The sequence below is a fragment of the Silene latifolia genome, chromosome 5 (genome assembly GCF_048544455.1).
Source record: "Silene latifolia isolate original U9 population chromosome 5, ASM4854445v1, whole genome shotgun sequence".
Lineage (NCBI taxonomy): Eukaryota > Viridiplantae > Streptophyta > Magnoliopsida > Caryophyllales > Caryophyllaceae > Silene > Silene latifolia.
This window is the reverse complement of record NC_133530.1, coordinates 56972681-56987585: the sequence shown is the minus strand read 5'-3', so window position 1 is coordinate 56987585 and position 14905 is coordinate 56972681. Positions and strand designations below refer to the sequence as shown.

At 38.7% G+C, this 14905-nt stretch overlaps 3 protein-coding genes across 4 annotated transcripts; 2 read left to right on the top strand and 1 right to left on the bottom strand.

Annotated features, from left to right (window-relative positions):
• The first annotated feature begins 303 nt into the window (after positions 1-303).
• LOC141657436 (gamma-tubulin complex component 3-like) lies at positions 304-4008 on the top strand. The gene is made up of 2 exons (XM_074464676.1): positions 304-2711; positions 2935-4008. Exons 1-2 carry the CDS (start codon positions 472-474, stop codon positions 3215-3217), a joined length of 2523 nt encoding a protein of 840 aa, XP_074320777.1. The 5' UTR covers positions 304-471; the 3' UTR covers positions 3218-4008.
• Positions 4009-4839: 831 nt separating this feature from the next.
• Positions 4840-6648, top strand: LOC141657437 (GDSL esterase/lipase At5g03980-like). The gene is made up of 5 exons (XM_074464677.1): positions 4840-5168; positions 5334-5549; positions 5648-5796; positions 5883-6156; positions 6228-6648. The coding sequence occupies exons 1-5, from the start codon at positions 4901-4903 to the stop codon at positions 6446-6448; spliced, it is 1128 nt and encodes a 375-aa protein (XP_074320778.1). The 5' UTR covers positions 4840-4900; the 3' UTR covers positions 6449-6648.
• A 584-nt stretch (positions 6649-7232) lies between these two features.
• LOC141657435 (uncharacterized) lies at positions 7233-14317 on the bottom strand. Of its 2 annotated transcripts, none has more exons than XM_074464673.1 (3): positions 13879-14317; positions 12068-12170; positions 7233-11327 (listed from the first exon to the last, which is right to left on the bottom strand). In XM_074464673.1, the coding sequence occupies exon 3, from the start codon at positions 11297-11299 to the stop codon at positions 7481-7483; it is 3819 nt and encodes a 1272-aa protein (XP_074320774.1). In that variant the 5' UTR covers positions 11300-11327; positions 12068-12170; positions 13879-14317; the 3' UTR covers positions 7233-7480. The 2 variants fall into 2 exon arrangements, with proteins under 2 accessions (XP_074320774.1, XP_074320776.1); XM_074464675.1 differs by lacking the exon at positions 13879-14317 and adding an exon at positions 12266-12398.
• Positions 14318-14905: the final 588 nt, after the last annotated feature.

The following is a 14905-nucleotide window of genomic DNA, read 5'->3' as shown; positions in this document are numbered from 1 at the left end:
AGCATTTCATTTCAGGTATATTATTTGACCAAATAAGCTACTTGTCAAACACTTGCAAAAAAAAATCAGTTAGCTGAAATTTTAATCAAATAAGTTACTTTGGTCAAATAAGTTACCTGAAGTATCGTACCAAACGGAGCCTAAATATACAATCCGACTTAACACTTTAATTCAAATATTCGATCCGCGCTCTATCCTAAACCATGGGGCTCCATTTCGGGAATTTTTTTTTAAAAAGGCAGTGCAGTAATCATTTTACGCGCCCATTATATAAAATAAAAACAACTTTAAAAACAAAAACAAAAACAAAAACAAAAACGCCTTTTTTTTCTCACCAACCCAAAAACAATAATAATCCCCAATTTCACAAATTCAAAATCCATTTCTCTCTCTCCTCCATTAATTCACTCCTCACTCTTCCAATTTTGGGGAGGGTTCTTCGCAAAACCCTAATCCCAATTCCAAATCCAAATGGATGATCAAAAGATCTTAGATCTCGTCAAAGAGCTTGTTCATCGTTTAATTTCACCACCCATAAACCCTAACCCTAACCCTAATTCCGAAAACTCTGATTCTTCAATTGATCCTACTCGTTTCAATCAATCTCTCAGTTTTGCAATGCGCATCCTTAACAGTCGATTGACGCCTTCAATTGCTCCTGATGAAGCTGCAGAAGCGGAAACCATTAAACGTCATCTTGTTACTCAAGGTAAATCTTCTCAAGCATTGTCATTTGCTGATCTTTATAATAAGCTTTCCTCCAAAAATGGTCCTGGAAGTATAAATAATAAGTGGGCAGTGCTTTATTTGCTTAGAGTCATTTCCGAAGACCGTAAAATGCCCAAAAAACAGCTTCATTCAATGCTTTTGAGTGACAAGTCTCCGGTTCGTAGTGATGAAGGAGTGCCTTGCAGTGGTGGCGTTTTGACCGTGTCCAAAGATCCGGAAAATATGCGAGAAGTTGCGTTTAGGGAGTTTTCTAAGTTGTTCAGGGAAGAGAATGAGGTTTCCGAGGAGGTTTTGGTTAGAGATGTGTTGTATGCTTGTCAAGGGATTGATGGGAGCTATATTAAGTTTGATAAAAAAGTTAATGCTTATGTTTTGTCAGATTTGATTACCGTTCCTAGAGCTACTAGGATTATGACTAGAAAGTTATGCGAGTTAGGTGCGCTGTTTAGGAGAGTTAAGGGGTATATAGCCGAGAGTATGGAACGATTGCCAATTGCAGATGTTGGCACTGTGGGACAAGCATTTTGTGCAGCTTTGCAGGATGAGCTGACTGATTATTATAAACTTTTGGCAGTCCTTGAAGCACAATCAATGAACCCCATTCCACTTGTTTCCGAGACTTGTAGTTCTTTAAATTACCTGTCTTTGCGGAGACTTTCTATGTGGTTTGTTGAACCTGTCGTGAAAATGAAGCTTATGGCTATTTTGGTTGATAGTTGTAAGGTGCTGAAGGGTGGGGCAATGGCGGGGGCTATCCATATGCATGCGCAACATGGGGATCCCTTAGTGCATGAGTTTATGAACCGTCTTCTACGAAGAGTTTGCTCACCGTTATTTGAAATGGTCAGAAGTTGGGTCTTGGAAGGGGAGCTTGAAGATTTATTTGGTGAATTTTTTCTTGTTGGGCAGCCGGTTAAGGCTGAATCCCTTTGGAGGGAGGGGTATCGATTACACACAGGGATGCTCCCTTCCTTCATCCCACCGTCTCTTGCACAAAGCATCTTGAGGACAGGGAAGTCGATTAATTTCCTTAGGGTGTGTTGTGAGGACCGTGGCTGGGCCGATGCTGCAACAGAGGCTGCTGCTGCTGCTGGAACAACAACCGGTAGAGGTGGACTTGGATACGGAGAAACTAATGCTCTTGAGCTACTGGTTTCTGAAGCATCTAAGAGAATCGATAAGCATCTCTTAGATGTCATTTACAATCGCTATAAGTTTAAGGAACATTGTCAGGCGATAAAGAGGTATTTGTTGCTTGGGCAGGGTGATTTTGTGCAGTATCTGATGGACGAAGTTGGGCCCGAGCTATCCGAGCCTGCCAATACAATAAGCACATTCAAGCTGGCCGGTTTGTTAGAAACTGCTATCAGGTCTTCAAATGCGCAATATGATGATCGCGATGTATTGGATAGATTGAGGGTCAAGATGATGCCACATAATACTGGAGATAGAGGCTGGGATGTATTTTCACTGGACTATGATGCCAGAGTTCCACTGAACACTGTTTTCAGCGAATCTGTCATGACTGGATATTTGAGGATCTTTAATTTCCTGTGGAAGCTTAGAAGGGTTGAGCATGCGTTGATCAGTGCTTGGAAAACAATGAAGCCAAATTGTATTAGTTCTCATACTTTTATTAAACTGCAAGATGCAGTTAAGATGAAGTTGCTTTCAACATTGCGAAGGTGCCAAGTTCTTTGGGATGAGATGAATCATTTTGTCTCTAACTTGCAGTACTACATCATGTTTGAAGTCTTGGAGATTTCTTGGTCTAATTTCTGTAACGAAATGGAAGCAGCAAAAGATCTTGACGATCTGCTTGCTGCCCATGAAAAGTATCTCCATTCTATAGTTGAGAAGTCCCTTCTTGGAGAGAAATCACTTTGTTTATATGAGACATTATTTGTTTTGTTTGACCTTATACTTAGATTCCGAAGTCTAGCAGACAGATTATATGAAGGAATATACGAATTGCAAACAAGGTACAAATCCATATATTTCTGCCATCATCTAGTGCATCATATACAGTCTCATGATAATAATGTTTCATAGATTGAATCGTAATGGGGTAGTTATAATTTGAACTAGTGGGTTAATAAACATATGGATGAGGTTTATAGTTAAATAGGTCTGTTCAAATATGCAAGACCGTCTTTCAAGAAACTAACTGTACATATACTTCATTTCTTGCTTTAATGTCTACAGGTCTACCGACCCGCAAGACAAGAAAAAACTATCTAAGCAAAGAAATAGCAAATCTGCAGAACCTGGGTCATGGGTATCTGAGGGCAGGAAGGCCTTAACTCAACATGCTGTTAAGTTTCTCAACACTATGAGCCTGGAGCTGGATGATATTGGAAATAAGTATTCATCGTTGCTCACAGGATTCATTTCTCAGTTGCCAATCCAACAACACATCGACTTGAAATTCCTCTTTTTCCGACTTGACTTTACTGAATTCTACAGCCAGTCACGGCCAAACAGTTGAAGATAATATTTTGTATGGAGCTGAAATGTTTAGGAGTGCTTTGAAATGTGAAGAATGAAGGATCGTTAGATTGATCCATTAGTTGTCAGGTTTGGGCATGGGATAAGCATTATGAGGCTCTTGATCTGGGTTGGCTGCTTAATAAATATTAAGTTCAAAGCTGCTTCATGACCTCTCCACGATTTCGAAGAGGTTTGTTCTCTGGCTCAATGTTGGAGGAACTGTCGTTAAGTTTTCATGCTTCCACTATCATGGCCAATAGTTTGCGTATTACTATTCCATCTTGGTCTGTTGAAGAGTTCAAGCCAATAGTTGACATTTCATTTTTAAGCATAATATGTGTGGCTGAGAATGAAGGTGGAACTGCGTAGCCCACTTAACATAGACTTGCATCAAAAATCGATTAAAAGCAAACGTAAGCTATTGCTGTGGACAAAAGGAGACTAATCTGTATATCCATGGAGTGATTGGTGTTGGAATGGGGTATATTAGGGATTTGACAGCATCTGGTCAACATTAGCTGTATAAATATTAGCGGAATATGATACGAGTAGTCAGGAAATTCTCACATTGATGTCTTACATCTAGACTATCAATGTAGTGTGTAGGTTTTGCTTATTTTTCTTTCGAGTTTTGGTTGGGGTGATTTGTGGAGGTGAAGAGGCATCAACCTCTAACAGTAGCAATTATTTGACATTCTGAATGCAATTTTGAAGTGCTGTTTTAGCAACAAATTTGTTCATGTTGGTGTTCTCCATTTGGTATGAAGAATTGGTTTGGTTTTGCGACCTGTCCTACTTTTCAAGCTCTTATTCTTTTTAATTTTCATTCTCAAGTTGTTTCATGTTATTTTCAGTATTCTCGAGTTGTTTAGGATTGTCTCGTGATGGCTTTTGTACATGCTTCAAAGGTTTATGACGGCCAAGATTAAGCGACAATAACCGTTTCACTACTTTGGTCTTGCACTCGTCTATGTTCTTTGAACTGCTTGGTGAATCATAAACCACCCTCAACATACAGAGAACCTCCGACTTTGAGTATTTAGTAGGTTTCACAATGAGTGAGTTACATGAGGATGAGATGGTCTTGTGAGTTGCACGGTTTTTGTTTTTGTTTTTTTTATTTATTTATTTTGATTTGATTCTTTTGGATGAGTCTGCTCATCAGCAGCTTCAGGTTACGTCAAATTGCTGGGTAAATTCGAGTTAAGATGTGTTTACCCTTACAATTACGTACGTCTTCAACAATGGTCAAAGTTTCATCAATTTCTTTTCCACAAAAGTTACAGTTATACTGTAGACATCAGGTAGAGTTACAGTAGATGGTGCTCATAATTTGAGTTCAACAAAATAAATTTACTCCGTACGACTTTATCATTGATCAGTCCACGGGAAAAGCTAGACGGCAACGAGTATAATACTGACTCTTAATAAAATTCTAATTTCTGTGAATATGTGATTACTAATACGTTTAGTTTTAGGAGTAAATAATAATAATTTGACTCTTAATAAAATTCTAATTTCTAAACCAAAACAAAAGCAAATTACTCTTAATCCTGATTAATTACTCCTAATCCTATAAGATTATTATAGCTTATTACACACCTATAAAAGCACTCTTAACGTACCATATGTTTATTACGTACCAATTCAATCAACAAATTAATTAATCAAATTAATTTCAATGGCTTCCTTGAGATCTATAAGCTTTGTTCTGCTCTCTCTTCTCTCATTGTCCCTCATCCTTCCTTCTCTTGCTAATGCTTCATCTAATGGGAAGCTGTCGTTTGAGGCGATATACCAGTTTGGTGACTCGTTAAGTGACACCGGCAATCTCATGAGAGACGGTCCTGTTGGCGCCCATAACCCCTGCGCACGTCTTCCTTATGGTCTCACTTCCGGTAACAACACCGGCCGCTGTTCTGATGGCCAGCTCATGGTCGATTTCTTCGGTATGACACTTGGAACTTATTAACCTACTACTTACTGTTTTATTTTGTAATTTACTGTTTTATTATTGCCATGCATACGTACTCCTGATTTTTGTTTGCTTGTTCATGTTTTTTTATTTTGATAGCCATGCATGCTAAATTTTAACAAGTTTTCTTGAATTGCAGCCGACTTTTTTCACATGCCACACTTGAATCCGTATCTGAAGAAAGAAAGTGACTCGACATATGGATTGAATTTCGCTGTTGCTGGATCAACAGCCCTCGATACTGATGGTTTAACAGCCATGGGTATTATCAACCCTGCCACAAACAAATCTCTCCCGGTTCAAATTAACTGGTTCAAGACTCATCTTAAATCTTATTGCGGAGACAATGCTTCAGGTAAATCTACATTCTTAATAATTTATTATTAGTTCCATACTGATACATACTAATGATATTTTATACATATATATATATATAATTGTGTTTAATTTTAGAATGCAAGCAAAGGGTTGGAAATTCACTCATCATAATGGGGGAAACCGGCGGCAATGACTACAATTATGCTTTACTTGAAGGCAAGAGCCTACAACAGTTGCATGACATGGTTCCAGACGTGGTTCAGCAAATTAAACTAGCTGTTAAAGTAAGTTCCCACTTCCTCCCTCGTACATCTTCTAAAACACCGTCTTACCTATAAGATTACTGATTACCATGAATGGTGGTTTGTAGGAAGTGATAAATCTGGGAGCAATCCGAGTTGTGGTGCCAGGAAATTTCCCGATAGGGTGCATGCCAATATATTTATCCATGTTTCAAAGTAGGGACCCAAATCAATACGATTCACTCAAGTGTTTGAAGGGTTTGAACTACTTTGCTCTACTCCATAACAAGCACCTTCAGTTTGCCATTAAAGAGCTTCAAGCAGAGTTCCCACATGTGGCCATTGTGTATGGTGACTACTTCAACGGTCTAAGATGGATAATCCAATCTGCCACATCTCTTGGTAAGATTGATTGTTGTTTTAAGTAAGTATCACTTAGTAGTTTTGATGACTAATCACTTAAATGTAAATAGGGTTTAAAGAGGACGGGCTTCAGAAGGCGTGCTGTGGAGATGCTAACAACAAGTATAACTTCAACATGAACAAGCTTTGTGGGAGTGAAGGCGCTTCAGTTTGTGCGAATCCAGAAGAAAGATACAGTTGGGACGGAATTCATCTAACCCAGCACGCGTATCTGCATATGGCTCAATACCTTCTCAAACGCATTGTGCCTGGAATCCTTCAAGTTGTTTAAGCATTCCTGAGACAAAGATGATGATTATTCTGTTTTTTATATATTTTATACTAGGAGATTAAATATTTGAGTACAGTAGAGAGATTTGATTGCGTTACTTTAGTATTAATTAGTATGCAAGTTTTACTTAGTGAATTCAACAGAGTTTTGATTGTCTCTGTTTATATTAATATTAATGAATTGTTAACAATCAATTAATTGCTTCAAACATTTGACAACATTCAATGACGAAACATGGTTTGTATACTTTGATTCCTTTTATTCACGTATTTGCTGATCAACTTCAAAAAAAGAAACAAACAAGTTGTCCGTCCATATTATATCTCCAACCTGAAATTACTTAGAGGTGAAGAGTTCCCTGCCGGTTTTAATGATGATACTGATTACAAAGATTGACAATCCTGCTAAGGCTGCCCAATTCCGACCTATTGTGAACCCGCTGAGTTCTTCCAGCCGTCCGGAGGCAATAAACAAGGCGTCCCCCTGTCTCCTTATATTTTCACCCTATATATATGGAATATGGAGCGCCTTAGTCACTTGATCAGTGAGTCATAGCTCATAGTAGTAAATCAAGGGTTTTCTTTTCTGGTAATACTCCGGATATTGAAGCTGCTCATGTCACATATCAAATTAACCTATTCTACTCACACTTATGATACCTTTATACCTTAATTCTTATTCTAATCACGAAAATTAATGGCACATAACATTTGTAAATTACTCATTACCAAATCTCATATCTAAAATCTAAAATCTCAAAACCTACCAAGCAGAGTCAAAGACGATCAGAAAGCGACAACAATTTGATTGATTGATTGATGAGGGGAAAGGGCATTGATATCCATCAAATGCCCTACAAATTAGCTCTCTTTGATTCTACCTTCTAATGATACTTATTTACAGCTCTCTACCTAATTAATACTCCCTACTCTACTTCCTTACACAAGTTTTTTTTTTTTAACAACACAATAGACTGACTACTCCACACATTAAACGTTCCGAGAAGAGGGACGTCTCCTCGTAATTACTTTCTCAATTCTCCAGTTTTATCTCATTCAACAGCCTCACTACTTCAAGCATATGGGGACGCTTTGCCGGATTATCATTTGTGCACATACGGGCAATATCGAGAACCTGCAACATTTGTTGGCGCCACGCTGAAACCGCCGGGATAAAAGAATCCAGCACCTCATCTTTTCTCCCCTGGGCTACCATCACCCGAACCCAGCCCACCAAATTCCCCCCTTCGATATCAGTTTGTCCAGTTGGGGCCCGGCCCGTCACCAGCTCCAACATCACCACTCCCAAGCTGTATATATCACCTTTTGTTGTTGCCACCATGGACTGACCGTACTCGGGGGGTATATACCCATATGTGCCAGCCAGAACCGTGCTAACATGGCTCTCGTACGCACTGATTATCCGGGCCAGCCCAAAATCAGACACTTTGGGCTCGAAGTACCTGTCCAATAGTATGTTGCTGGACTTGATATCCCGGTGAATGATGTGGGGGACAAACCCATGATGCAGAAAGGCGATGCCTCGTGCAGAGCCTAAACAGATCTTGAAACGGGTGGGCCAATTGAGAGCTTCAACAGCATCAGCCCGGTTACTAAGCCACACATCAAGGCTCCCATTCTCCATGTACTCATAAACCAAGAATCTTTCTTCAGCAGACACACAATAGCCAAATAATGGAACCAGATTTTCATGCTGTACTTTTCCTATAGTTTCCATCTCGGCTAAAAATTCTCGGTCACCATGAGAGTGTCCTCCATTAAGACGTTTCACAGCTATGGTCCGGCCCTCAGGAAGGGATGCTTTATAAACTGTCCCAAATCCACCATCACCGATTATATACGTTTTACTGAAATTATTGGTGGCAGAGAAAATTTCTGAAGCGCTCAAGCGAATTAGAGAATGTTCAAATGTGGCGATGTTGATGCTTAACGGCTCCCTTGATTTCTTGACTATCATCAGCTCCTCAGACTGCCCAACTGAATGGACAAATTTACCCTCTAAACTGCCCAAAATTGGAGCTTCACGCCTTGAGCGACAAATCAGACAGATGACCGCTAAAAGGATGACAAGCATCACTCCTATAATAACGCCCCAAACAGGCGATTGTGCCAAGTGAATTCGTGGATGCCTAGTGGCTAAGCACGGTTCATGCCTGGCGCATGTCTTTGGCACAAAACCAACAAATTTATTGCCTGAGAGATTGACAAAGGAGAGGCCTTCAATGTCACAAATATTGCATGGAACATGGCTCTGAAAATTGTTCCCGGAAAGGTCAAGATATGTCAAAGCAGCTAGGTTTGCCAAAGAGCCTGGCAGGCTCCCAGTTAAAGCATTGTTGTGAAGGTCTAGAAAGGCAAGGGTGCTTAGGTTTGTAAGGGAGTCACAGAGAGGACCATCAAATAGGTTATTGCTAGCATTTAGATGAACAAGAGAACTACTGCTTGGGAATTGGCAAGGGATGGGTCCCGAAAGGTAATTGGCACTGGTGTCAAGGTATGTCAGGCTCTCAATATGAAACACAGATGACGGTAATGAACCACTGACCCGATTCCATGAAATATCAAGCTTGGTTAAGCTAGGCAATCGAGAGCCCATGTCACTTGGGATAGAGCCCATGAGCTCATTATGGGAGAGAATAAGGCCCTGGAGATTCCTAGATGTGAAAGATCCAGGCATTATAGGACCAGTTAAATGATTGGAAGACACATTTAGTAAGGTTAAGTTTGACAAACTAAATATTTCAGAAGGAATGCTGCCATTCAACTGATTGTTCTGCAATAACAGCTCCATAACCACAATACATTGGCCAATTGAAGCAGGAATCGGGCCCACGAACTGGTTGTATGACAGGTCAAGCATGCCGTAATGTTGGCTGAACTCGGAATCTGGCAACGACATCTTTTGGAACCCAGAGCATATCTCTTCAGGAATTATACCTGAGAAGCTGTTAGAAGATAATACCAAGTTGTCCAGGGACTTTAACTTTGAAATGGACGGCGGAATTGAGCCTGAAAGTCTGTTTGAGCCCAGATCCAATGACACAAGATTTGAACAATTAAAAAGCTCTTCTGGGATCTTTTCAGTTAACAGGTTACCATGCAGAGAGAGGTTAGTGAGGTTTCTTAATTCTCCAATGGAAGCTGGAATGGACCCGACAAAGACATTAAATTCCAATTGCAGTCTCAGCAATGTCTTTACTTTTGAAATAGCTTCAGGTATCTCCCCGGAAAGTAAATTATTGCCAAGGTACAACTCCAAGAGAGATTCTGATTTCCACAGCTGATCGGGTAGCTTTCCATGAAAATTATTTCCAGACAGTTCTAGCGACATGAGAGAGAGTTCGCCTATATATCCGGGTATCTCGCCTGAAAGACGGTTGCGAGACAATACCAATTCAGACAAGTTCTGGCAGTTTCTGAAAGTATCCTCGATTGTTCCCGTTATGTTATTGTCGGACAATACCAGATAGGTTAGGGACTTTGCAGAGCATATTTCTGAGGATAATTTGCCGGAAAGTATGTTGTTGCTCAAGTCAAGAAGCCGTAGCTTCTGGAGACTGAATGCAGGTATAGACCCTATAAACCTGTTCTTTGACATCAGAATTGAACCAACGTTTTTCCACTGCGATATCCAGCTCGGGATTGTCCCGGATAAAGTGTTGGAAACCAAAATCACACTCTCGAGTGAGACTAAACCAGCAAGACCATCAGTCAACGGGCCGGAGAAAGAATTAGAGGAGAGATCTAGAATTCTTAGCTTCTTGCAATTACCAAGCTCGCCAGGAATCATCCCACACAATCCAGCATTTGACGATAGAAGATAGCCTAAATTAGATAATTTCCCTAAGCTTGCAGGCAAACCTCCTTTAAATGAGTTATGTGCTATGTTCAGGTATGTCAAATTGGACAGCTTAGACAATTCTTCTGGAACTGAGCCAGTAAGTGTGCAGTTTTGAACATTGAGCACCTGAAGCTCTTTGAGATTACCAATGGATGACGGAATTGCTCCCTCTATAATGTTGTTGGCCATATTCATTGAGATAAGGCCTGTCAATCTCCCAATTTCAGTTGGTAGAGGTCCGCTAATGGAGTTCCCCGAGAGATCAATGTTTCGAAGGTTTGACAAATTTCCAATCCCGGGAAAGATAGGACCAGTAAATTGATTCTTACTAGCGTCAAAGTACAAGAGGCCTCGGAGGTCTCCCAAACTTGAAGGGAGGGCACCAGAAAAAGAGTTTCCACAGAGATCAAGAGACTCTAATAAAGACAGTTTCCCAATTTCTGAAGGTAGGTCACCAAAGAAAGAATTTCCATGCAAGGAAAGTTCCACAAGGTTAGGAAGAAACCCAATGGTCGTAGGCAGCTGCCCTGACAAGCTATTGGCATCAAGCACAAGTTGTCTAAGAGATTTTAGATTGGACAAAGCTGGGGAGAGAATTCCTGACAGCTCATTGCTGCTCAAATCCAAGATCTCAAGTTTCTCAAGAGTCCAGATACTTTCAGGAATGTACCCCGTTAGTCCACACTGACTGAGATTAAGATGCCTCAGATTTTGTAACTCTCCTATGTTGTTCGGAAAAGGGAGGCCTAGTGGTGAAGTACAAGGTAAATTAAGGCCAAGAACTACGGAACCCTTGCATTCCACACCAGTCCAAGAACATCCAGGAACTTCTGGGTAGAACCAGTTGGGAATCATATCTTTTCGCTGGTTTAAACCTTTTCTTAGAGCAGTGAGTATTTCCAAATCGCTGGAAGCACCACCATAGGATGCACAGAGCATGCTGAATAAGATCCATCCCAGAACCCATGAGAACTTTCTTTGAGTTGACATTTTGCACGAGCTTATTCTATGAATTACCCTGCAGATTAAGAAAAAAAGGACTCTTTATATCTATACTGGTATTCTTCATCAAGAGATGTCACAAATCGCATACATAACTTAGCAAATAGTGTGGTTACTGCTGGTTAGTTATGTGAATGTAGAAAACAATAAAGCAAACTAGTTACTTTTACTCTTTATGAGACTCAAAGCAGGTCTTAACATAAAAAGTTAGACATCTGTTCAAAGGGCATAACTATCAAAATTGATAGACAGAAATCATAGACAGAGTATATCTACACATGGGATGGAAAAAATATAGCAGGGAGGAAACACGAAAAGCAGTAAATCTTTGTAATAAACCCAAGTAAAAAAGTGGCAAACAATTCATAAATAAAATTGAGATGTAAATCTTTGTTCCAGAAACAGGTCATTTTTGGTGGGTTATCTGCACTCAGTTACTTCATATCGTATCCAAGGAACAAGAGTAGAAGTGAGGCAATCTTAATTCACCCTAATCAAATCTTGAAGTTGATCAAGGCTACTGTTATTCACAGAGTTCAGGCGCATATGAGGAAATTTAACTCTACAATAGATGAGGCTTGGAGTAGGAATATTGGTATTATTACCTGTTAAATGTTTAAGGTGTAATGGTGTGACAGATTGTATGGGTTTGAAATATTCTCAAGGTTATTAATATATTTCACATTCCACCCAAAAAAAAAAAAAAAAAGTTCAAACGCACACATTATTGCGAAGGTCAAGGCAAAGAATGGTTACCTTAAAATAGAAACATATGGAACGCTTGAGGTTGAGGTTGAGATTGAGAACCAAACGCCAACAAAAAGCGCATACGATAGAGGGTTTCACAGCTAAACCATACCTGCAACGAAAAAACAAATTCAAACTAAAGAAGTAAGAACCCTGACTGAGCTAAAGTTTATACTTGTAATAACTATCAACTACAAAACCAAGTACCTTAACCATAATAAATTGCATTTTAAATAAGCATAGGCACCACAGTCCACACATTCACATGTACAATAGAAAAACTAGAAGCAAAAGTGAAAATGCAAAAAAAAAAAAAAAAGGTAGAAAGGTCCCAAACTTTGGAAGGAATCATTCTTTTGTTTCTTGGCTTCTTGTTATGAACCCTACACCTAAAGTTGATGCTTTCATCTTTTAAGAATCATGAGAAAGGGAAAGAAATCTCATATGGGCCCACCCAACTTCAGACCATTACCTTCACTTCACATGAATAATGAACCCACCTCCTATGCAAAGAAGAGTACCAGCATTGATAACTACTCTACTTACTGTACTTAATACTTGGAAGAAATTAAAAGGTGGGTGGGTAACTTCTAAAAATCAGATTCTTGTGTTTAAAAACTAAAAAGGGAGTATCATATTATCACCGCAACTTCTAATTTAAGCTTAAGACGGATAGTGTTATCTGAAGAGAGATTTACTGTATTATGACAAGGGTAATACACCAAAATTAAAATATTAGATTCATTTGTGGTCCCCTTGTAGGTAAACCTAAACCAGCCCATGAAAAAAAAACAAAGAAAAGGGAGTTCCCCAATCCCCACCAGATCTTCACCCTGACCCACTTCACTCCAATTCAATTTCTTACTGCTCAATTTTTTGGGGGTTTATATTGGGATCATGTATGATGTTCATTATAATGACTAACTCAACTCTAGTTAACACATTTCTGCTTATGTGAAACCCAGATTAAATCTAGTTGCCTCGCTCAATCCGATTTCCCCAACCTAAACTTCTGAACTTAAGTTTACAAACTCGCTAATTAGACTGTTGTGTAGAGCCATTTATATTATACGAGTACTAATAAAGGAACAAGTATTATTAACAAACTGTGCTAAGCAAAAACTTGACATCTTTTAATGCTAAAACAAATACCTGATTTTAGAGGAAAAAAAAAAAAAAAAAAAAAAACAGGATTAGAACTGACCTAACTATTTTCTCCTATAATTGTACAAGAACGAACAAAAATAAAAATTAGGGACGAGGTCAGTGGCTTTAGCGAAGTTTAACAATTACTAAATTTAAACTAAGATTAACTAAAATACTTCCTCCGTCATGATCAATTGGGGTTTTTTTTTTTTTTTTTTTAAATCAAAGGTAATCAAATAAATAGACGAGTATATGTATATATTTATCCAGAGAAAAGTATATAAAGGTGCAGAAAAAAAGCGGCTGAATTTAGAAGCAGGAAACAGGATTCCATAATTAAGGGGCTCAAGAAAGGAATTAATTTGGAAGTATTATTAAACTATAAACATAAGCACACGCAACGATCCAATCAAATTTATGAAATTACGGAGCCTATTTAATATGGAGTACTCCGTAACATTATACTACTCCGTACTACTAGTCGACCACAAACAATACAGAGTACTCCGTAACATTATTCAACTACTCGACTACAAAATTTGTGAACATTTAAGAAATCACAATAAACAAAACTCGTCAAATAGTAATTAAATTAAATAAGACGACAACGACTTTATAATACTTGTAAACCAGATACTGTTACAGAATAATTACGGTAAAAAAAAAAAACGAACCTTAAAAGGAGAATGAAGGAGGTAGGAGATTATTGAGGTCGGTAGAAGAATGGCGGTTGTATTATGTATGGTGATTGGTGAAGAATGTGAGAGGAGGTAGCTGGTTTCTCTGTCTAGAAAAAGAAAGGAAGAATTATTATTATTATTATATTGATATTGATAAATAAATTTATCACTAAAACAGAAAATAAGTAGTTTATGTAGAAGAGAGAGGAGAGGGTGAGAATAAGATGAGTAAATATGATGTAGGTGAAGTAGTAGTAAAAGTTGGAGTAATGTTATGAGTTATTGGGGTGAAGAGTGACGTCGTTTTGTAAGGGAGAGGAGTGGGGGACCTTGCTGCAGTTGGCGTGGGCGCAGAATGCGTGAGGGAGGAAGGACTCTGAGTCAAGTTTACAAGTAAGACTGACAATTTTTATTTGATTCCCTCTCCCTCTCCACTTTTCTCTACCAAGTGTACTCCGTACAAACAATAACAAAAAAACTCGTATGTCACGAAAAATGAGGGCTGATTTTCATTGACGATGTTTTAGTAAATATCGACGACGTTTTTCAAAAAAAAATGATAACTGTCTTTCCACTCATCCAACACTTTCTCTCTCTAAAAAATTTCAAAAAAACCGGTACGTAAACAACTTAACCGCTTCATTATTTGCTTAATTTTCATTTTTTTTTTGCGCATCGTTAATTCTATTCGATAGTTGATTTACGTCACGTATTAACTTATCTTGTTTTTTCTTTCGTTTTACGCAATTTATTTAGGTTATGAATCTTTTTTATTGTCTTACTATAGTCTGTATTGCTTGTAAAGGGATTCGTGGGAGACTTTTGGCGAGAATTCAATTGATTACAACCCGTTGTTCGAGACTACTATATATTTCGAAACGCGTGACGATACTTTCAATTGGGCTAATAAAGTTGCATTCGAGAATGGGTTTGCTTTGGTTAAAGCAAATAACAGAGCAGAAAACCGAACGGGTTGTTGGCAAGTTATTTTCGATGTAAAAGACATGGGTTACCAACCCGA

What these genes read in the sequence shown, in the direction of transcription:
- LOC141657437 (XM_074464677.1), top strand. Translation starts at nt 4,901, where the DNA reads ATGGCTTCCTTGAGATCTATAAGCTTTGTTCTGCTCTCTCTTCTCTCA. An exon ending in AAATTAAACTAGCTGTTAAA is followed by an intron (nt 5,797 to 5,882) that starts GTAAGTTCCCAC and finishes GGTGGTTTGTAG; the next exon opens with GAAGTGATAAATCTGGGAGC. An exon ending in CCAATCTGCCACATCTCTTG is followed by an intron (nt 6,157 to 6,227) that starts GTAAGATTGATT and finishes AAATGTAAATAG; the next exon opens with GGTTTAAAGAGGACGGGCTT.
- LOC141657435 (XM_074464673.1), bottom strand. Translation starts at nt 11,299, where the DNA reads ATGTCAACTCAAAGAAAGTTCTCATGGGTTCTGGGATGGATCTTATTC.
- LOC141657436 (XM_074464676.1), top strand. Translation starts at nt 472, where the DNA reads ATGGATGATCAAAAGATCTTAGATCTCGTCAAAGAGCTTGTTCATCGT. An exon ending in ATATACGAATTGCAAACAAG is followed by an intron (nt 2,712 to 2,934) that starts GTACAAATCCAT and finishes TAATGTCTACAG; the next exon opens with GTCTACCGACCCGCAAGACA.